The sequence below is a fragment of the Prunus avium genome, chromosome 1 (assembly GCF_965620075.1).
Source record: "Prunus avium chromosome 1, drPruAviu1.hap1.1, whole genome shotgun sequence".
Lineage (NCBI taxonomy): Eukaryota > Viridiplantae > Streptophyta > Magnoliopsida > Rosales > Rosaceae > Prunus > Prunus avium.
Window position 1 is genome coordinate 18,572,953 of NC_142284.1, and position 22,520 is coordinate 18,595,472.

Here is a 22,520-nt window from a genome sequence, read left to right on the forward strand (position 1 = left end):
GTGGAGCCGGTGGCAGATGATGTTCGAGTCGATACCAGGCATGTCAAATGGCGACCATGCGAACATGTCCTTGTTGTTCTGGAGGAAGGTGGTCAGCTCCACCTTTTCGTTTGGGCTTAGGCTTGAGCCGATCCGCGCTTTTCTATTTGGCTGGCCAGGATCGAGGGGTACTAACTCAACATCGTCATCATTCTTCCAACCTTCTTTAGGGGAGCCTTCCTGGCGGATTCCTTCGTCTCAATCCTTCTGATTTAGGTTCAAGAGTGAGTCGATCAGCGCTTCCTTGTCTGACGGGCCAGGATCAGGGGTATTAACTCAACAGCAGCCTCAGGCTTCCAACCCTTTTCAAGGGAGTCTTTTGAGCGAATTCCCTAGCCTTGATCTTGGCTCCTTAATTCCTATTGTGAGGTAGCAACTCCAGTCCCTTTCGGGCTTACTTGTCTGCCAGGAGTGCGTCCTGCCTCATTGGCAGCTTGCATCATTGGTGTGAACTGCAACTGCTTGCTCTTCTTGAGCATTTGGGCTGTGCATCTCCTTGCTATAGCCCAGGGATGGGGTAGCAGATCTTTTGGTGTAGAGCAAATGTGACAGCTTTGATCTAGCTGATCCATGGTTGGCCCAAGATTCTGTTGTAGGGGGAGATCTCCTTGATAACCATGAAGGTCTGCTAGCAGACCACCGGGGGTGAGTGGATGTCAAGGTCAATCATTCCTATTGTGATCGATGTGGCCCCATTGCAGTCGGTGAGCAATCTGGCAATTTTTTGATCTTGGGCTCCAATCCCATATGTTGGATAACATATAGTTGTAGGATGTTGGTTGTGCTGCCCGCAGGGCTGGTGGCTCGAGTTGGTGTCTTTGGTGCCTCGAGAGCCGCTGGTTAACTTCCTCCTCATGTTCCAAGGGCCGATCCACTTGGTTGTTCGGCATGTGAGGCTGATTAGGAGATTGAGCTTGTGAGGATTCCTCTACGGCTTGTCGTCGTGTGTTGGTTCTTGAGCAGGTTGGTGAGCGTCGGTCATTGCATTCGTCAAGCGATTGTTCACGAACTCTAACTCCTTGTGGGCCCAACCTAGAATGGATACTTCCTTGTGGGCCTAATTGAGCGTGGACATTGGACTATTGTTGTTAATTTATGTTAACTCGCAATTGTACGGGGCAATTAGTAGTATAGCAAGACAAGTACGAGGTCGTACCCACGAAGACTGAGAAGTTAAAACTAGTTATGTACTTAGATTACCAAATTCAAGAAAGTAGGAGGTTATGTCTAAAACAGAATTTAAAGCAAGAGTGGTTGTGATTGTTGAACAAAAGAAGCAAAATGAAAATTCAAACAAAAGCAAAGTAAGTAAGTGTAACAAAGAGTGGTTTTAAGAGCTGGAAAACAAATTTGGAGACTAGGGCATTCGAATCACCATAACAATTCAATTATGGGTTATAAGGCGTCAAGTAACAAGTCTAATTCATATTCAAAGATTGATTCTAGCTAAAGTATGATTAAGCCATGGTGTCTGGTTCTAACCTTGTGTTCCTAATTCCCTAATTTGATCATCTGTTGTCTAACCTAAAATTAAGCATTAGGAACCCATTAAACATAGAAGAACAATTTAAACAACCAAGCATGTATCTAATCCCTGTTGTCGAATGTCCATACATACTCTTCCTATTCATAGTTCAATTTGAATCAAAGCATGGTGTCTACTCTTGATTCAAACCAAGATCGCACATACAAGTTCTAATGGTGATCAATCATTCAAACAAGCATATTAACTGATAAGCATAATGAATAAGAACATGAATCATGAATCAAACTTGAAACTCCAAACTTCAAACTTATAAACCCAGAATATTCATGTTAGGTTACATCGAAGCCCTAGTTTTGAAATTAGCTGCTCATAATGAAAAAGAAACTTAGATAGAAATGAGAAAACATAAGGAATGCAATAAGAGTAGAAAAACCTCTTTTCTGAAGTTCTTGTGGTGTCCAAGACTTCTTCAAGTGCTTCTCCACGTCTAATGCTTCTCCAAGAGCTTCCCCACGTCTAGAATGATGTATGACAGCTAGTAGGTGATTTGGGATGAGTTTGGGTGAGTGGTGATGGCTGAGAAAGAGGAAATTCGTAGGGAAATGGAAGGGAGGTTTTCTGGAGCTATTTTGGTGATTTTGGGGCAGTTTAGAGTATTGGGTTGATTGCTGGAGTGTTTGGGGTTATGGGAATGTATGAGGATGATTTCTGGATGTGTTGATGGAATGATGGAAGTGTGGAGGATGGCTGGAGTGAATTTTGTAGCTTGAAGACTTCTCTATTTATAAGGCTAAGAGGGAGGAACATCATGATGAAATCCAACACCACCATTCCTCTTTTAATACAATCCATAACTCCCACTTTATCTTGTCTATGTTAGTGTGGTTGGAATCAATTCCATCTCATACTTCTTTTGCTGCACCTCAAGCTTTCTTCACATGGGTTTTCAAAGGTGTTCAATTGTGGCTGCCTTTTGCTGCCAACCCATGTGGGTTTTTTTTTTGTTACTGGAAAAAACGATTCTTCTGAACCAGGCTTGGTGTAGGAAGGCTTGAGGTTGCAATATGTATCCAATGGGGCTCAAATTTGGATATGTCATAATAGATACCCATTGGAACAACTTTTATGAAGAATGTATTCCCATCTGAGTAGTACAAGTATACGTTTTGGGCCTTGCAAGTTGACTGCCGAAAATAGACTGGAATTGACTCATGGTGTGCATTTTGATGAGCCCACGGATTGGGCTTGGCTTCATCAATTGATACGTTTGAGCAGTCCATCTTGCAGTTTAGAATCTCTTCTTTCCAACCACATATTAATTGGGCCAATACAAGTTGGGAGGAGGAAGTTAAGGACGAAACAAATTGCTAACTCAGTCTGCTCGTTTTAGCATCATTTTGCATCTTTTCCTATCCAAAGCCATCATTGCTACCTAAGGCCCAATGAACTGAATGATAAATAGAAAAGGGATAAAAGCACAAATTTAACTCAATAACATAACCAAATCATAAGCTAGAGGGGTACAAAATGATATACAATTATGAACTGATCAACTATGGGCCTAGCCTCTCGTGCACATTGGTCCTTAGACCTAACCTCGAATGGATCGTCAACTGTCTTAGAATACAGGTTGCAAATGTCTACGTCTCATCAACACAATCTCGTTCTCTTCCCTATCCGTTTGTTTCTGTTCGACTAGCCTGGGACCTCTCTAATCGCGTGCTGGCATGCTCGAGGGTCCTCCTCACCCCGTCATGGGATCCAAGGTCAAGGCCTTGATTCAAGTTGATCTGCTGGAACTCGCTGGGGAGCTGCTTGAATGTTCGTAAAAAATAAAGACAATTGCTACATTTACAGAATTTTGAAAATAAAACTTCACTATAAATTTGAAATAAATACAATAAAATAACGACAAGGTATATGTTAAGAATACTTTACAGATGATCGAGTTTAGAACTTGGTTCTATCTCCTTAAGACGAAATTACCTCCTCACAGGTGCTTTTAGGATTTGCTTGGCAAAAATCTCCCAGGATACAACGATCGACTTCTTGTTGAAGTAGCACTACAATCCCCAAGAAAAGCGAACTCAAACTTGTGTATGAATTCTCTCTTACTAACTCACTATATTTCTAAAGTTAGGGACCAAAATGCAAATCGGGTTAAAGTTCAGGAACCATTAGACCTAAAAACCCTTAAAAAAATATAGCACTCCAACTTTAAAATACCCTAGTGTAGATCCACTGAAGCAAGGACACTTTTAGAACTTAATCCAGAAAACGATACTTTTAGAACTTAGTCCCAAAAAAAAAAAAAGATTCTTCTTGGTCTTTAAATGTGTGAAATGTGGTGTACAAAAGACACTTTTAGAACTTAATCCAGAAAGAGACACTTTTAGAACTTAGTCCCAAAAAAAAAAATCACATTCTTCTTGGTGTTTAAATGTGTGAAATGTGGTATGCAAAACCCTAATTTAAGGGCCTCCATTATGGGTGCTCTAAGAAAAGCTAACTTGCTCTAAGGAACTCTCCATTCCCAAGTACTTTCTCCAAGGGCTGTACAATTACTCTTAATATTCCATTTAGGAAACTGCCCAGTTGTGAACTGACTTCTCATTCGCCCAACGTTTCATACAATTTGTGTGAAACTGAAACACAGTTTCATATAAAACTCGAAGTGTGGGTAAGTGGTGCTCAAAAAGACTTGTGGAGGCCATGGATGCTTCGGATGTATGTCCAACTGAGGAGGCCATTAAGGCTTTTCTGGAATACTTGGTCGACCCAATACTTTCACCTAGATCTTCTCTGCGTGATACCCCATCGCTATCTCAACAAGAATCAGTTGCCAAACAGGTGTTGTTCTTTCTTCATTTCATGATGCATTTTGTGCTTTGTGTTAAAATTTGCATGGAGTATAAAATTCTCATATTTATTTAGTTTTGGACTAGGCCTAGTTTCTTGCCAACCTTGCAAAAGTTTTCATCTTTGTGTTCTTTTAATGAATTATTTTTGCATATGTGTTAAAAAGTGATTTGCAAGAATGTCTTCTTGGGTAGGAGGAAAACATTGTCCTTCACTGTTTTTTAAAAAACTCAATTTTCCTTAATTAAGTCTTCATTTCTCTAAATTTCTTTTAACTATTTGCTTTGCTTGTGAAATTGGTTTCTCTTACCCTTAGGTTCATGCTGTTGTGTTACTATACAACTACTATCACCGAAAGCAATGCCCGGATCTAGAAGTTTTGAACTTTGATTCGTTTTGCAAGTTGGTTTTGGTTCTGAAACCAGCCCTGCTGCCTCATATGAAATTCATGCAAAAGCCCAGTGATACTGAGTTGGATGACCTGGAGAAACAACTCTCAGTGACAGAACAAACAATCATGGATGCATGCAACATGTCTTTAAGGTTGGATGCATCAAAGGATGTTCCAAATACAGAGGGATGGCCAATTTCTAAAGTTACCGTCTTTTTGGTTGACCCCAAGAAGGAGAACTGCTTATTGCTATTCAGTCCCATTACCCAGGGGGTTTGGTCGGTGATTGAAAAAGATTTAGATGTCGCAGTGCACAGTTCAGAAGATCAAACGGAGGCAAAACATGTAAACAGAAACAAAAGAGTCACTGGAAAACCTTCAAGAGTTGAATCAAGGACTGATGGAGCTAGCTTCCGGAAACTTGCATATTCAGCAGTTAGTGAAGCTGCAGGTATGCAAATTTCCTTATATACTACTTTTCGAGATGTATTGAGTCCAACAGTTCCTGATCTCTTCTGCCTTTTGTTTTGCTGATCCTGACACAGAGAATCAAGCAAATTATTCTTGAACTTGAAAATCTTTTTCAAGGTTCTTTTTTCTTTTCTTTTTTTTGGTCGAACTTTTTCAAGGTTCATGCATTACAAATTTAATTACTGTAATTTGCTGTGTCTAAGTATCCAAATCCTTGTGTTCTAGGACCTTTTTCTGCTACCAATTGTCTAACAGACCAGCTGACACATAAATATGATTCTTGTGAACGGAATAGGTATTAATCAAACAGATCTTCTGGTTTTGGAAAGCCATGTTGTATTTTCTGTGAGTAAAGAAAAGGCGGCTGCTTGCTTCTTTATAATTCAGTGCACCAAAACAGTCAGTGAGGAGATTTTTCAAATTCCTATTCAAGATGTTATTGACAGGTATGGTTGTAGAAACAGACTTCTTTTTTTGGTTGAGTTTTATTATGATTTATTGGTTTTTTTTGGGTGCCTTGAGGGGTTAAGGTGGAAAGCTTGGTCGGATTAAGGGTGGATTATACTTTGTGTCGATCATTAGATCGTTTTAATGTTATGCTCTATTGGATTTTATATTACATGTTTTAAACATATTTCTTAATGTAAACTCGAAGGTGTCAGGAAATGGGTTGGGTTTGAAAATAATAGGGTTTGTGTTTTGAGTGGTGAACTGTAATTATTTATCATATTACTGCTATCCACTGTGTTCTTTTTTATGCTAACATCATGTCCTTGCTTTTCGAGTAGTCTGCAGGGTCCTCTGGTCGGAAAGAGTTCCAGCAGTTGGACAGTTACACCAGTCGTCGAGTACTTCCATGTGCTTCCTTATGCTGGGATTTTGTTAGACTGGTTTTCTAGGTGTGCTATTTTCTTGATATTTTGTAGTTCTTTTCTTTTTGTCTAATTAGAAACACATTAATTGTGCATAGTAATTTTTGTGTCTTCAATGCAGATTTCTAGCTGTAGTACTAGTAATTATAATCATTGGACATCCCCTTTATTACATGATTCTATTATTGCCTCTTATGCTTGATTGAAACATTCTTCAGGATAAAGAGTATTTGACTGAGGTTTATTTTTTCCGAAACGGTATTACTTCTGATTTCAGTACTGTAAGATGCATAGAATCATACTAATCTTAATCCTTGTAATTTATTATTATTATATATTTACTCTTTTAAGATTAACGCTTGACCTACCCCATTTGCAAGGCTCATTTTTATGAATGTGGGTTTTGAACCCATTTGTCAGGTCTTAGCTAATAGCTACCATGCCATGACATGGTACCACATAACTTCGGTAGCACCTTTGTCGACATGCTGGAATATGGGATTCGTTAGCTCATCATGTCCTTATTTTGTAATGTGTGTTTAGCGTAGGCCGTAGAAACAAACAAACCTCAGTGTTTTCTATCTTTGGTAACATTGCCAAAACACTTGAGGCCAGTGTTGAAACTCATTGTTTTATGAACTTTTATAGAAACATTGAACGAATAAATGGGGAAGTTAGCCATAGGAACTTTTTTGTTCCTCTATTCATTATTGGGATTATAGGAATGTGGAAAGTTTTTCCCTGTGCTTTCTATTTGATTTAGTTTAGCAGCACTGCTTGAATACTGATTTAATGTCTCCAAATTGTCTTTTATTTACCTAACATGTGTTTTTCTCGCTAGCAGGAGAGAATCCTCAAATGGTTTGCAAGATTCAAGGCTAGAGGAAAATATAACTGTAAACAGCTCCGATAGGGTTCAAACACCTTGCAAGCTAGAACTTGATAAAAGCCGAGACAAGTCTCATGAAAAAGGTATCATGATTGAGAATGTTGAAAACACAAGTGGTTCCCAGAAAATGGAGGTGGATGACTCTTCCATGGTCCCCTTGCAGAATGAACAGAGTTGTAAGTATATTTCAAGCACAATTCAAGTTGTCAAACACCATGTAGAGAATCTTGAAAAAGATACACCCAGATCTAAACCTCAATCAAGGGAGCAGAAAGATACCACTGGATGTTGCAAGACAAGTTTGGCTGATGCTTTCAATGGGCCTCAGAAAATTGAGGTAGATGACTCTCCCATGGTTGCCTCACAAAGTAGAGAACCCTGCAAGAATATATTAAGCACCATTCAAGTTTCCAACATGACATCCTGTAATGAAAATGGATTAAATGGCTCAGCAAGTAATGTTAATGTAAAAGTTTAGACTTCTTTACCCACTTCAACATTTTTCCTTCTCTACATCTCATATGTGAGTCTATAGCTCCTTGTGATTTCTAGGTACATAGTCTATAGCTCCTTGTGATTTCTAGGTACATACTCGTGCTTGGAAAAAAATAAATGGGGCTTACCAAATGTAGGTTGAGGTTCACATTTCTGTGGTTGTTGGTTTTTTTCACTTATTACATCTCAAGTACTTCACTTATTACATGTCAGATTAAGAGATTAAAAAAAAAAGTGTTATATGTTAAGGTGCTCGAACACGCTTTTATGCTTAAATTTCAAGTGCAGATCAGTTCTTTTGTTTCATTAGGCCTAGAATCTTTAGAGTTTGTACTTAACATAATTAGATCCTTTAAAAAAAAATTTATATCATCTGACAGCCTGTTGCCTGGTGGGCAGGTCAAGGTGGTGAACTCAAAAACAAGGCCATTCATTACTGACTGCGGCGCTAAAAAAATTGTTGCTGGAAAGAAGATCTGTTCCATGGACTCGTCAGATCAAGATGGTATAGATGGTCGTGCCATTGTCACCTATCAATCAAGTTCCAAAGATCTTTACAAGCTTCAGATTGCTATAGCTTCTAAAGAAAACATCTTGTCACAAACTGCTTTGAAAGTTCTGATGAAAAGAAGGGATGACCTGGTAATACTTTCTTTTTGTCTTTCCATAATTACCTTGGTGTCCTGATCTAATTACTATTAGGATGAGTTCCTTCTAGATAATCAAACGCATAAGTATCCTAGAGATTGTTGGATGGAATTAATCTAATGTACAGTTGACTCGTGTCTTCTATAGATAAGGTAACTGGGAGTGGCCCGAGCACATGTGCATTAGTGGTTTGGCACCAGTAAAGTTGCTATAGCCCAGTCAGATTTCCCAAATTGAGATGGTGCAATTTTGTTTGCAATTTTACCTCCTTCAAAGTTCAAATTGTTGTATGCCAGTCAGTCCCTCAACAATTAGAATGGTTAAATACACGAGACTCTGTTCATGGACCTATCAAAAAGTATCTTGCCATCTTTTGGTTTAGCCTTCTGCTGTAACATATTTGCTTTACTAGTTTTTATATTTTTTATATTTAAAATGAACTTGTTCTTTTTAGAATCATTTGCTCATCCATGCAGTCTCTTCAGCAGCGGAATATTGAGGATGAGATTGCTCAGTGTGATAAAAAAATCCAGACAATTTTAAATGGTATTATTTTCTTTCAAGTTATTCTATTTTGGTTATTTATTTATCCTCCCTCCCCCCTTTCTGCCTGATTTTGTTTCCTTAAACTTTTCTATTTTACATGTTTACACTCAAATGTACAAAGTATACGAGAAAGTCCAATCACAACTAGATCTTAAACTGGATAAGCCTCTTGTCTGGTAATCCCACCAAGTTAAGTGCATTCATAATGGTGGCAGGTGGGAGAGTAAAAACTGATGCCATAAACTGATTTTTGAGTTTTTGAGTTGTAGTGTTTTTAATTGTTAGTTCTTCCATTATAAGACTACTATTCCTATATGCTGGAATTGCGGTGTGCCAAGTATGTTGAAATGACCATAATTTAGAAGTCTTGAATACTGCCTTAAGTAGCGAGTTAGATTCTAAATGTAAGTGCCTTGCATCTGCAGAGTACCAACAGACGATCAGTGACTCAATGCTGACCTTGTGGTCGTACCTTTTTCTTCTTCTTATGAACTAGTTTGAAACCTATTTGATGATGCATGGAACCTTTTTTTTCTTGTTTCTGTATTTTTTTGTTTAAGTTATGTTTGACATATCAAATTAAGAAACTAATTTGTGGTATTGTATCTATTTAAGCAAAGAAAACAACTAACTCAATCAAATTCATCTGTTTATAACTTTCATTTTAAGAAAATATTATTAAAACATGGCAGCTCACGGCGCCACTGCATAAACTCAATATGTAAAATAGTTGTACCTCCTAGTTATTAGACAAAATAATCAAAGCCAATGCCAAAAAAGAGTGTGGTAAAACTGTTAGTGGCCTCACTTTGGATTATGTTAGACTATATAGTTCATGGACTCCTAAAAAAAGATATTGTGAAATTTAAAGACTCTCCACTTAGTCTTGGCCATTTATGGTACACAGGTTACCAAAGTTTGGAAAATAATCTCAAGTATTAGAATCCAACCTTTGATTTAAAAATCAAACTATAATAGGCTAATTGAAAAATGAAGCATAAGTGGTGGTAAATCAAGCCTAACAAACTTCTAACGCTTCTTGTGATCAGAAGTAAAAAAGCTAGGTAAAAGCACTTTATAGTTGAGGAGATTACCAAAACTGAAAAGTGTAGAAGTTTGAAATTATGTGTCCTTTGTTTGAACTTAATACTTAGCACACGTTGTGCACATGGTGAAACACTATTGTCTTGAACAGTGTTTTTTCATATGTATACATTTATTGGTAAAGACTTGGAATCGCAAGTGCTGGAGTCTATCCCTACATATTTAGAGGTAAGGGCTCCTGTGCAATGGTTGTACGGTACTTGATGTATACTTCCATATCAATTTTTTTACTACAATAGGTGGTGAAGATGACTTGGCACTAAAGGTAGAGTCCATTATAGAAGGTTGTAATGATGTCTGTGTAAGAAGTGGAAGGACTCATCGACTGCTTGAAGACCAACTCCCCCAAAGTAGCAAGAGGAAGAAGTTGTCAGAGGCCATTCTCAAAGAGCAAAATCCATGCCAGGCAAGTTCCCCTATTGGATTGTATTTTCTTCTCATTGCTTATGCCAATTGAGAATTGAAGGTTTATCAGAATAGGCATTCCATTAAAATCCCATTTGAGACATCTTCAAGGTTCTATTCTTTTGCATCCTACAAAACAAATTTTAAGAGTTGGCTTCAATAGAAGTATAAGAAGTTTCTTGGGTTATTCATTGGGTGTTTTCCCATTCATTCAGAGCTTTTGTTGCTTTTGGTAGAGGGAAAAGGAAAAAGTTTTGCAGGATTATGGAGCTTTGGCAATTTTCGGTGGCCTGGTTAGAGAGAAATAGCAGAATCTTTCAGGGTAAAAGTGAGGAGGTAGTTGACTTCTTATGGGATATACTTATATTTCAGGGCATCATTTGCTAACGGTTTTTAAGACTTTACTTTTTTCTTGCTGAATGTGGACTAGGATGCAGAAATTTCTAGGTTTTTTGCTGTTTCTGTTCGGTCTTGGTGTGCCTCTAGAGATAAAAGCATGTTGGGCATCTCTTATTTTGTTTCCTTTGTTGATGATTGTTCCAGAATATCTGAGCATTGGAACTGCTGTGCGAAATATCTTACAATTTACCAATGACCTCCATCTGCGTTAACAAGCCACTGATCTATCGTATTTGGCTAAAGACATCGTCGGTTCGAATTATTATTGAACTATATGCTTTGGAACCTTGTGCAAGTTGGTTTTTATTATAGGGGTCCATAGCTCTTCTATGAAATCCCCACTCATTTTTATTCAGATTTAGATATAGAAGTTACAAATTAGGAGCTTACAGATTTGATTTCTTATACATTCTTATAACACTGTCAACTTGCCAGGATCTGGATGATGTATGCTATGAAAACAATTGGGTATTACCAACTTATCGTGTATCCCCATCAGATGGTGAGATCATTTAGATTTGAACTGTTTTTATTTTCACATGCAATTTAAACTGTGCTTTTAAATAGAATTGATTTTCCTATGGGGAAAAAAGGATGTTATATCATTGCTTAATGTTCCTCTGATCTTGTTGCTGTTCCTGCAATTTATATGGAAAAAAGATCTTTGCTACGACCTTTCAATATTTAGTTAATCGGGTAGAATTTTCTTTTTGTCTTTTTTAATAATGCTGGACTGCTTCGGGAATTTTTTTTGGGCAATAATGTGGCCGAGCCACGCCAATTTAATCTTCCAAAGGTTTAGAATGTGCTGGGATTGTCATCTTTGACTTTCATGATCCATCAAATCTTTTACAAAATAATCCTTACTAGCTTCTGAACTCTTTCAGCATTTTACTGAAATTCATAAACCTAAGGATTGAGACATCATTAATTGTTGGTGGGTCTTCCTTCCTGTCTCACAGCTGTGTTTTTGGGGTAAAGCTGTTGATTTGATTAGAACTTGCATAAAAATTCTGGAAACTGGTTATTCTGCAGTAGGGTTTTAGTTCTGCCTTTTGGAGAACTTGCCAGGTAATGTAACCTCTAGAAGATCATCATTGAAATCAACAATGTATCCTGCAATAGTAGATTAATCGACTGCAATGCAGAGTTAGAACTAATGGTAATTTATTTGTGTTTGAAAGGTGGATTCCAAGCTGAGGTGACAGTAAAAGGGATGGATTTTGATTGTTCAAGTAGGGGTGACCTGTGTTCCAATCCTCGTGAGGCAAGAGAATCGGCTGCAGCTCAAATACTGGTAAAATTGCGAAGTATGGCAGGCCAGGCCCAGCAGTTCTAGGTTCTTTGTTGGAAAGTTAGAAACTGCATTTTGCTGTAGATTGTTACTTCAGGTACTGCATTTTGCTGTTACTTCAGGTTTTTGTTTGGCTTCAGTAAAGTCAAAAGGAAATAGAGGGAAAAATATCAATGCATTATCAAATATGTACAAAAAAGTGTTAACGCATCCTCAAGTATCCTAACAAATATATACCAAAAAATGCTAATGCATCATGTATTAAGACATATATATATAAAATATATATTTTCTTTTGAGCTATTTTGTAAACGTATGTATTAAACTGATGCTAACTTTTATAACAAGTCCTTTGCCTCCTGGCTGTGGCGTGTGGATTGTTAACTTTGGTGTATGAATCAGAGAGCTATGGATTAATTTGCCCCTCTCAAATAGGTTTTCGATTAGCTCATCTCTTTATATGTGGGTGCCCTACCTTTCTATATATTATTACTTGTGAGTTACCATGTGAGTTTATATCACACAGGTCTCAAGTTTGATAGGTTTCAAGTATTTGATATAAAATTTCAGATTTAAAATCAAGGTCTAGAAATGCAGGTCTCAAGTTCAAATCCCTCTTCTAAGCCAAAAAAAAATATTTAAAAAAACATTTAATTCACGGGATTTTGGACATGCAACATCACTTAGTTTCATTTTAAGTTTCTTATTCTTTATTTAAAATCTTTCGAAAAAAGTTGATTAGATCTTTCGCATTTCCTTTTCCACTACATCTCTTTCTTCTCCCACCTCACAGCAGCCCTGGCTCCTCCCTTCTTCCCCTTTCACATCCTCTCCTTTTTTCATCGTTTAGTCCAAATTTATGTGATTCATTCCGTAATGGAACTAATGGGTTCATCTAATCACAATAACTAATCTTGTTCTTGAGAAGGACAGAAGGCTTGAAAAGTAGGCAATTGAAGAGACTAGTGTGCATGGAATTGGGAACGAAGGTGGAATTATTGATCAGAGTATACCATGATATATAGGATTTGCACCACAATCTCTTCAGGCCTTTAGCAAAAGTAGCCTGTCATTATGTTCTTTGATATTTATCTTCAATTAGCGTTGGTTATGATAGAAACTACACTAACAACAACAACAAAAAACCTTTATATCAACGGTTCTTTTATGCATTTTCAACGTTTGAATTCTGAATATATTCGAGACTTGCGTCATGGAAATGGAAATATCTTTTATGTGGTTGAGTTTAATTTTGTGTGATCAAGGAAATCATATAGAGATTCGAGGTTCTCCTTCCTCGAGAGGTTTGTTTGCGCCTTGAAATTCCTCACAGGGAAACCGATGGATGGATCTGGTGAAGGAGAAAGTAAAAATGTTTAAACCAAAGCCCCCAAGACATGTTCTTGCATGTCTCACGCCAAACAAATGTCAAAGTTTACCAAGCATTTAAAAAAAATTTGATTTCCAATTTTACCTCCATATGAAATGGCAAAGGGACAAGTAAACTAAAATAAACAATTCTCAATTAATCTAATTTTAATCTAAAGTAAACTACCCTAAATTTTAATCTAATTTATGGGAAGGGGGACTTAAACTTGAGTGCAAAGGGACATGCTAACTACGCTGACCACGATTATGAAAGCTTAAGTTTTCCGTTAAAGAAGAATTGACAGATTCGACAAAATGAGACTTGATAAAATAGAAAATGACGTTTATGAGAGTGAGATAAGTACGGTTTTCACCCAAAAAAATATATATAAGTACGGGAAGACAAAAAGAGAGATATACTTCAAGGAAAGAGAAGTAACCGAATATTTGTCTTACCTTTTGGCAAGAAACTGTTCTTGACATTCTTTGGTTTTAAACCCGGTTTTTTGGTCGAAAGGTTTTAAACCTGGTTGATTAGGCACAATCCCAACCAATTTGATTTTCTTGAACGGCATTGATAACCTAGTACAAGTAGGATCCTCATATGGATACTATACCCTCAATTACGATGTCGTCTACGAGAGTGACTTTACCTCGTATTTGGCAAAAAAAATTGTGTATATAATACATTATGCGGGCTTGCTTAAGTCATATTATGAATATTTTCATGTTATAACATAAGGAAATTAATAATTAAAACATAACGGATAGATTCATCACAACACGTCAGTATGCCATGTGGAGAACAGATGTATACACAAAAAGTACGAGAGAGAGAGAGAGAGAGAGAGAGAGAGGGAGAGAGATTCATATAACTCAACAAATCTGCAATAAAAAGAAGATCCCGACTTTACATCTAACTAAAGGATTTATACTTTAATTTTAAGAAATCATAAATTTGCTTCATCCTCCGCAAATTTCAATAAATACCTCAAAATTGAAGGCTTGGTGCCATCTATATCACCTTTGTGCTTGATGTCAAAAATGCCCTTCATAATTCTAGTATAAAGCCTCTCTAGCTGTGGAATGTCATAGTTTTCAGTCCTTTCCACAAAAAGTCGCCTCACTGACTCTATTTGGTTTGTCATCTCACCATCTGACATGGTGATGTCTTGGGATCCAATCACTTGAGAATTATGGCCAGAAATTTCATGCTGATGGGAGGATTCTGGCACTTCAGGGTTAGTTTCATTTGTCTCAGGTTCCTGCGATGACTTGGACAGTATTGAATCCTGAAGCCATGACTTGTCCTCTGCAGTTGAAGCTGATCATCACCAGGAAAGTTAACAAGAAGAAGTGAAATTGTGATCTTATTAAAACATCCATAAAAGAGCAGGAAAAAAAAAATAGAAAACCATGTTCAACTAACAAGCATATCAAATTACAAAATAAGGCTTCAGAAAGACTTTTGGAATGCTAGAACACACTTTTTAAGGAAAGATACATATTTGTACTTCAACATTTAGAGCATGTGACATTGGACTACACCAACGGCCTTGATTAGCATTCATTTCTCCATTCGTCCAATCCCTTTTGCCTTTTGCCTTCTTTCTTATGAGGGCTCTCAGGAATAAATATTTCAAAATTACAAGAGGCAACCAAGAGCAGTCCTAACGTCACTCAACTCTAGACGCTAGACAGTAAATTGAATATTGAAAAATAAAACATTTAGTTACATTTAAAATATAAAACATGTATATAGCCATGGAAAGGCTCGGAGTTACCTGCATGTGTGAGCTCAACATTCCTGTTTGGCCATTTCAAAACCTCATAATTTTCATCCACATGTACCTCCAGTTGGGGCTCAACATTCCTCTTTGGCTGTTTCAAAGCCTCATAATTTTGATCCACTGGCACCTCCAGCTGAGGCTCAACATTCCTCTTTGGCCGTCTGCAAACCTCATAATTTTGATCCACAGGCAACTCCAGCTGGGCATTACGAAGTCGAGCACTCGCTCTAGTGACAGTTCCCAGCTGTACAACAGGTGTCACGGGGAAAGTAGATACCCCTAAACCATCTGGAATATGTTCTGGACCACCTTCAGCTGCAATCTTGTCACAATATGCAACTAGTGCAGGGTCCATTTGTGACAGCATCCCATGTACCTGAGGAGAAAAATAATACATATAAGAAATGCAAAAGCCAAAAGCCTCAAATAAAATAAATAAATAATAATAATAACAGTCAAACTTACTGCGTCTCGAAGCTCATGAGCTCTGCTAACAATCCTAGCACCATTATAATCATCTCCATTGTAAGCCTGAATTCAAGATAGGAGAATACATAAAACTGACACATGATACAATTTACAAAATAAACACAATGACAACAACAATTTTGAGCTTTCTTTGCACAACATATTCTTGAACATAATAATAAGAAAATCAAAAATCAAGAGTGAGAGCATGATGTTTTTCAAATATTCCCAGTTTTTATGTTTTGCATGATTTTGGTATAAATTATAATTTATAATACAAAATAAATATATATAAAAAATATTAAAAAATATTTTTTTTAAAAGGCCTAGGCACCGCTCCAAGGCCCCAGTTACTCCTCTAGGCGCTAGGCTCCTGCCTGCCACTCCCCTACCACCTAGCGATTTTCGAACATTGTACGTTGGTAGAAGGGGAATAAAATCCAAACTGGAAAGAAGTGCAAATGAACTACGATGAGACACCATGCTTCTTAAAAGTTAAAATCAACCAGCATATCAAACAGGGTAACATTTGACAAACCCAAGGAAAAAGAAATGCCATGTCACGAGACATCAAAGAAAAGAAGGCAACATAAAACAGAATAACATGTCATGATTACAAAAACAGAACAAAATGAAATGGCCAACCTCCTTAGTCCTCTCAGTCTATCAGATGTCATTGCAATTATTATAAATTAACAGGTAAAAACTACAGCAAGCACCACAAACCTTTGCATTGGAAACTATAAGATCAACATCTTGCAGGAATGAAGAACATGTAATATACTGCCCAGAGTCTACATTATGCAGCAGCTTAGCCACATCAATAGGGTTCTGAATGATTGTGCGATAGTTTGGAGCATCCTCCTCCGACACAGGATAGTGGAAAGCACCAAACCTCTTATCATATAAAAGTCTGCAGCATAGGGAAAAAAAAAGTACATAAGTAGAGATAAATTATATATGTAATGAAATATTCTCATGCCAAGAGCCAAATGACCCCTATTTCAAATAACATGAGGCAATCCAACCAAAAAAAAAAGGCTTGACTAAACAGAAGCCTCAATTTCTTAATTCAAGTAAAACGGATACTAATTACAGAAGAGGAAAGGAAAAAGATGAGGAATTATTACAAAAAATTACAATGGTACAGTTTCCAAATTGTTAATTAAATTCTCTCTTTGTAAACCACGGGCAAATGCAAGTAACCAGTAAGAAGATACACCAATCATCACAAAGGGACAGGGACACAGTAAGGATTATCTAACCTATTGCAAACATCTCTGAGGCACATCCGCAATCGGCGAAGGGCATGCTGCTCAGCTTCTACCTTGGCTTTTAACTCCGAGACCTTTGGACCACTTGCCACTTTTGGAGCCTTGGGAAGTTCAGGAACAGATACTGATTCTTGAGACTTTTTTGTTATGCCCTCTAACAAGACTGACAAAGCAGCTTCGATGAGATGGTCAAAAAACAAAAATCTGTCTTCAGCAGATGGTTTGCCCAACTGATAGCTGATAACAAAAAGCAAAAATATGACCTAGAATCATAGCCATGAAAAATACTCAATAAATTATCAAAGATGAATTATGAACTAAATAAAAATAAAACTATGATAAGAGAATAAATAGTAGTGAAATAACATCATATTACAATCCAGAGAACAAATTTCAAAACATAAAGCTTTTAGAAACCATCAGGTAATCACACATGTGAAAACCGAAACGCATGCGCAATCCCTTGACGAAGTCTCTTTGCTATAATTGTTAATTAAGAGTATAAGGAGAAAATCTTAGCGGTGGAAGTCTAATATTAGTTGCCATGGTTTTTTCATCAATTTTCAAGAATCTTAAAAACAGTTCTTTGACAACCCAAGGAATGCCAAGTATGATACCTATAATGCAGACTGTTATGGTGTGAGAATTGGGAATCGCAGCTTGGCACACCACAAACCTCAGATCATGCAGCAATTTGAGCAGGCTTGAATCCAATATGATTACACTTTCATAGGTAGATTTTAATCTTAGACTTAAATTTTCCATCTAATCCCACGCAAAAAGTAAAATGAAACTCATCTTCAAAAAGGTTTGTTTCTTCCTTTCGCAATACAACTAATGGATTACATTACCAAAAACAACAAGATATATAAATAAAAGTGAAAACAATTTTTCAATCTCCGGTGTAGCTCCTACTAGTTAAAAAATTTCTTTTGAAAGCAATTTATCATGTTGTCCTGCTTAAAAGAATTTTTTTTTTTCCTGTTTCCTTCCCAAAAGGTACTGTTCAATCAGGATGAAAAATTATGTTCCCTTCTAAAAGCCAAAAAGGAAAAAAAGAACAAGAAAGTCTTTAAGGCGCAAACCAAATGCTACTGTGTTTGATCCAATTAGGGTTAGGAAGTTCCAAACCAAATGCTACTGAAATATTAACAATTTTTTTTTCAGGCGAGACAAATAAAAGATTAGGAAGTTGCATACCAGCACAAAAAATGTCTCAGACAGAAACACAGCATTTGGATTCACAAATAATGGTTGGTTTTCAATAAATGATAACATACACTGAACGATCAGAAAATATTGAAGAAGCTGTGGCATCAACTTCAGCAGGTGGGACTGATGATGTTGCAAGCAGTAATATTGGCAAGTCTGATGGTAATTCTTCTAGCAATGTCAGCAAAACAGCTCGGAGCTGCTCATGTGCCTGCAGAATGAATCCATCAACCTCAAATAGCACAAAATAGACAAATAGAATATGATCATTGACAGCCATTTAATTAACAATGATATGAAACAAAAAGCATGCACTCACTGTCTCCCACCAAAGATTGAGCTGAGGCAAATAGAGAATTGATGGGGTTGTTCTCCTTGCTTCACCAAATATATGTACCAAAGCCTCGTCTGGTGTCTTTGCACTAGGATCGGATAGAAGAGATGGAAGTCCTAAAGAATGAACAGGGAATTTCTCGAGTTCATGTAAAATAGCAGGGCCAAGATGATCCTGTAAAACTAAAGCAGTAAGTAAATTTAGTTTGTCTTCCCATTACAACCAATTTGTCAATACGAAGAGGATCCACGATAATTACCAGACCAGAACCTTCACCGCCACATAGCAGAAGCCGAGGCCTGTAGACAAGAGGAATTGCAGAGCCAGAGGAGAGCATAGCAAGCTTGGTTAACTGTGATGCCACTGCCAGGGGAGGGAAAATATCGGATATATAGTTCATGGATTTTCGGAGATGCCTTTGCAGGCATGGTGCAACTACCAAGGACAATGGCCTGGAGTGCACAACCGCTCCTCTGTGAGCAGCTGGAGTAATTGTTGACATTGCTTCAACAAAGTGATACTTTTCAACCTTTACTGAGTCAACATCAATTACAAATTTATCATCACTTGTGTAAACCTGAGGATATTTTTCACGGAAAGCACGAATGGCAGCTTCAGTACAAAGAGCCTTTAAATCGGCACCACAATATCCAACACAACTAGCTGCAAGTTCCAGTTTTAGCTCCCCTGAAGGAGGATGCTTCCATTTTCGAGTATGAATGTCCAAAATTTCAGAACGTGCCTCACAGCCTGGCAAAGGAAAGTTGAATTCACGGTCAAATCTACCAGGGCGTCGGAGGGCTCCATCAATTGCATCAATCCGGTTGGTTGCTCCAATCAAAACGACTTGTCCACGGGAATCAAGACCATCCATCAAAGCAAGCAAAGTTGACACAATAGAATTATGAATTTGCTCTTGTTTGCTGGACCTTACAGGAGCAAGTCCATCTATTTCATCAAAGAATATTATTGAAGGTTGATTTCTTTGAGCTTCCTCAAAAAGTAGTTTTAATTGTCTTTCAGCCTCACCCACCCATTTGCTTAGCACATCTGCACCCTTCCGCATGTAAAAGCTGACTTTCTGGCCAGCCTTGGACGCAGCACAGGCTAATGCTCTGGCAATCAATGTTTTCCCAGTCCCAGGAGGACCACATAACAAAACCCCCCTTGGTGGGGTAATATGATAACTCGCAAAGAAATCTGGATATAATAGAGGAAAGAAAACCATTTCCTTCAAAGCGTCAATATATTCAGAAAGCCCCCCTATATCATCAAAACTCACACTCTCATCAACCTGCAATGGTTGTATGTCTGCCCCTCCCTTTGAGCTCGGCCCAGCAGTTTGAATTCCAGAAGTTAAAGTGGCAAAAGCATCACCCTGATGACCCCAACCTGACGCGGCAACATTCAACCCCCATGCTGTTGTTCCATGTGTGTCTAGTCCCCCAAAAAGCCACGGTGGTCCAGATCTGCTCCCACCTCGGCCCCAGGGAATTGCAGGGCCTTGATCTAGTTCGTCCACAAGAAGAGAGTCATCAGAATCATCAGTCCTTGTCATACGATGGCGTTTATGAACTCGTGATCCACCCTTTCTCACATCCCTACCAACCTTTGTCCCCATTCCTTGACGCAACACTCTTCGAGGAGATCTTGGTCTTAGCTTACGTACATCTGCACGATTTCGAAGATCATATCGTCTTCTTCCGTCTTGTTCTTCTTCACCCTCCTCATCATCACCATCTTCATCACCATCACCATCATCGTCACCGTCACCATCACCCACATCTTCTCCGTCACCTTCATTTTGACCATCATCTGCCTCATTGTATTCTATGTCATTCCCATTTTCAGTTTCCTCTTGGTCAATCTTCTCTTCTGAAGTATCTTGTTCATCATCAAACCGCAAAACCAACTGTTCTCTTGATGCCTTTAATCGACGAGGGCGCAATCCTTCACGACGAGGTGTTTGTCTAGTCTCCACTATCTTTTTATGTTTGGGAGATGATGGCTCATCTTTACACGCACTATTATGAACCTGATTTTTCATAGATTTACCTGGAGCTTTCTGAAACCAAAACAAGCCCAAAATTCAGTTCAGGCAACATATCATGTTTTACAAGCTTCGATACCAGTAATTAACCTTCATAAAAGTAACACGCATAGTTGAGTATAAAAGCTCACCATTATATCTAAATCCTCACTTCCGGAACTGTCATCTGTTGTGTAAAGGTCACGATTCTTTGTTTCCTTTCTCTTCCTTGTAGAGCGTCGGAGATTGGATGCTTCTGCCTGAAAACAAAAGCAGAAAAAAAATTAAATATGTGCATATATCAGAGACTTCACATGAGAAATGGGAAGTGAGGATTAGGTCTTCTTCACTCCTGCCCTAACCTAAACCCTTCCCCAAATTTAAATTTGAGGGTAATCACTTAAAACCCCACTCCAACCCTTCCCTAAAATTTCTCCAAATTTGAGAAATCCCAGTACTTATATGTAAAATCACTTAAAACCCTTTCCTGACCGTTATTTAAGTCAGATGCAAAATCAAAGCAAACTAACTAAACAAACAAACATGCAGATTCACATCACAATTCCCTCAAAAACCCTACTAAAAATCAAAACCCTAAAATTATAACCACATCAATCATTAAACCTAGCAAACAACAGTACAAACTAAATATAATAACATCATATCCAATCAATTTCAAGCAAAAAAGAACCATATTATTAAGAACTGAAGAAAGTTCGTCTTACATTATGGTTATTGGAGTCAGGAGGAGTACTGGGTTGGGTGGATCTTTGGGAACGGCTGCCATGGCGCATTATCTTAGCAATATGAGAAGCCGCAGTTCTGGTCTTCGTCTTGTTCTTCCGATTTCTCCGTTTTTGAATGAGGCTGGAGGTGCTTGTGTTGTAATAGTACATGCTTCGCCCGTATGCTGTGGGCCGTCTCCTCACCCTTCCGCTCGTCCGTACCGGCTCCGAAGCCGGCCCATCAGATCGCTTATGCATTTATATAAAAATAAAAATAAACTTATATAAATGCAGAAATGGAAATTTATGGAAAAGGAAACAATGAAATTATTTTTTGTTTTTCATTTTCGGGAAAGCAAAAATGGCAATTAGTGGGAAAAGGAGGAATTTAAGGAGGAAGCTCTGGTGTTTTTGGTAGAGTGGAGGACTAGGGTTTTGTACACAGACAAGAGTACAGAAGGAGAGGGAAGAAGGGGGCGTTTGGCTCCACGGGGAAAAAGGATTTTTTATTTTTTTATATTTTCACAGCTCGGTCTCCGTTTAATTAGATTGTACTATGTAAGGTTGTGTTTGGAAGGAGTTTGAATTAACGCGTTATTTGGTGATAAAAGTATCTCATTGAAATTTGAATACGGTACCCTTCTCAATTGGCCACTACTTTGGTTTTTTCAAACGCACCCTCCAATGGAGAAATTATATAATAATACAATATCACCGCGTTACAATCTGTTAATATTGTCACCGCATTTACATTCTGTCAATATTGTCATCAAATATAGGGGTAAAACAGTCCTAAATCGGACAGCCCCCTCCCCCTATTTTCCTTCATCTCTCTCTCTCTTTCTCTTTAATAGTTGGCTTTTATCATCACATTCCATGGGACCCAAAATCTTATCTCTGTGTATGAATAATTTCTTGGGATCTTTCTGGATGCGTTTCTCGGATCTTCTCTTGTCAAGCCCATGAGAAAAATTGGAAAAAGATAACTTGAATCTATAAGTTGTAAACAAGAATTGGAACCCTATGTCTAGCTGGAAAAACAATTCAATTTTTTTTAAAGATACGTGGTAATATCTAAGTAGAAGTATTACATAATGGGATAATTGTTAAATTGGATGACAGGACGATACGCCTAGGAATCTTGATTGTTAACCTGCGGGTGAACATCATTAGTCTACTTTCTGTCCTTTCTTACTTGCTTAAAAGCTTTTTACCTAAAAGATTTGACCCAAGGGTCATCAAATTCTTTAAATTCCTACAAAACTCTGAATCACCCCACGAAGCTACTTATTCTATTCTTCTTATTCATCGAGTCGTGAATCAACTCACGAGCCTCTTGGCCGATACGATAGGACATTGTCTTTTTGAAGGCTTCAAACTCAGGCTCATCTGTCGATGTTGAGGCCCAAAAAATCCACAGTT

The 22,520-nt window shown here is 37.8% G+C and overlaps 2 protein-coding genes across 10 annotated transcripts; one reads left to right on the forward strand and one right to left on the reverse strand.

Moving 5' to 3' along the window:
• Positions 1–3,940: 3,940 nt before the first annotated feature.
• On the forward strand, positions 3,941–12,344 carry LOC110760053 (uncharacterized). 9 transcript variants are annotated; one of them, XR_002527201.2, is made up of 11 exons: positions 3,941–4,375; positions 4,701–5,226; positions 5,542–5,692; positions 6,035–6,145; positions 6,960–7,344; positions 7,902–8,144; positions 8,627–8,696; positions 10,040–10,206; positions 11,040–11,106; positions 11,567–11,675; positions 11,789–11,928. XR_002527201.2 is itself a non-coding variant. In XM_088246797.1 (10 exons), exons 1-10 carry the CDS (start codon positions 4,238–4,240, stop codon positions 11,581–11,583), a joined length of 1,875 nt encoding a protein of 624 aa, XP_088102923.1. In that variant the 5' UTR covers positions 3,941–4,237; the 3' UTR covers positions 11,584–11,931. The 9 variants fall into 9 exon arrangements, 3 of the variants coding, with proteins under 3 accessions (XP_088102923.1, XP_021817924.1, XP_021817925.1); XR_015832843.1 differs by adding an exon at positions 10,421–10,541 and having other exon boundaries at positions 3,942–4,375; positions 10,749–11,106; positions 11,567–11,931; XM_088246797.1 differs by having other exon boundaries at positions 11,567–11,931.
• Positions 12,345–14,112: 1,768 nt separating this feature from the next.
• On the reverse strand, positions 14,113–21,629 carry LOC110760051 (cell division cycle protein 48-related / CDC48-like protein). The gene is made up of 10 exons (XM_021962227.2): positions 21,099–21,629; positions 20,526–20,633; positions 18,604–20,409; positions 18,330–18,518; positions 18,079–18,221; positions 16,790–17,035; positions 16,251–16,437; positions 15,522–15,587; positions 15,051–15,432; positions 14,113–14,590 (listed from the first exon to the last, which is right to left on the reverse strand). The coding sequence occupies exons 1-10, from the start codon at positions 21,354–21,356 to the stop codon at positions 14,217–14,219; spliced, it is 3,759 nt and encodes a 1,252-aa protein (XP_021817919.1). The 5' UTR covers positions 21,357–21,629; the 3' UTR covers positions 14,113–14,216.
• Between the last annotated feature and the right edge of the window lie 891 nt (positions 21,630–22,520).

What these genes read in the sequence shown, in the direction of transcription:
- LOC110760051 (XM_021962227.2), bottom strand. Translation starts at nt 21,356, where the DNA reads ATGCATAAGCGATCTGATGGGCCGGCTTCGGAGCCGGTACGGACGAGC. An exon ending in GCGGTGAAGGTTCTGGTCTG is followed by an intron (nt 18,519 to 18,603) that starts GTAATTATCGTG and finishes TTAGTTTTACAG; the next exon opens with GATCATCTTGGCCCTGCTAT. An exon ending in CTCAGAGATGTTTGCAATAG is followed by an intron (nt 16,438 to 16,789) that starts GTTAGATAATCC and finishes CCTATGCTGCAG; the next exon opens with ACTTTTATATGATAAGAGGT.
- LOC110760053 (XM_021962232.2), top strand. Translation starts at nt 4,238, where the DNA reads ATGGATGCTTCGGATGTATGTCCAACTGAGGAGGCCATTAAGGCTTTT. An exon ending in AAGAATCAGTTGCCAAACAG is followed by an intron (nt 4,376 to 4,700) that starts GTGTTGTTCTTT and finishes TCTTACCCTTAG; the next exon opens with GTTCATGCTGTTGTGTTACT. An exon ending in ATTCAAGATGTTATTGACAG is followed by an intron (nt 5,693 to 6,034) that starts GTATGGTTGTAG and finishes CTTTTCGAGTAG; the next exon opens with TCTGCAGGGTCCTCTGGTCG.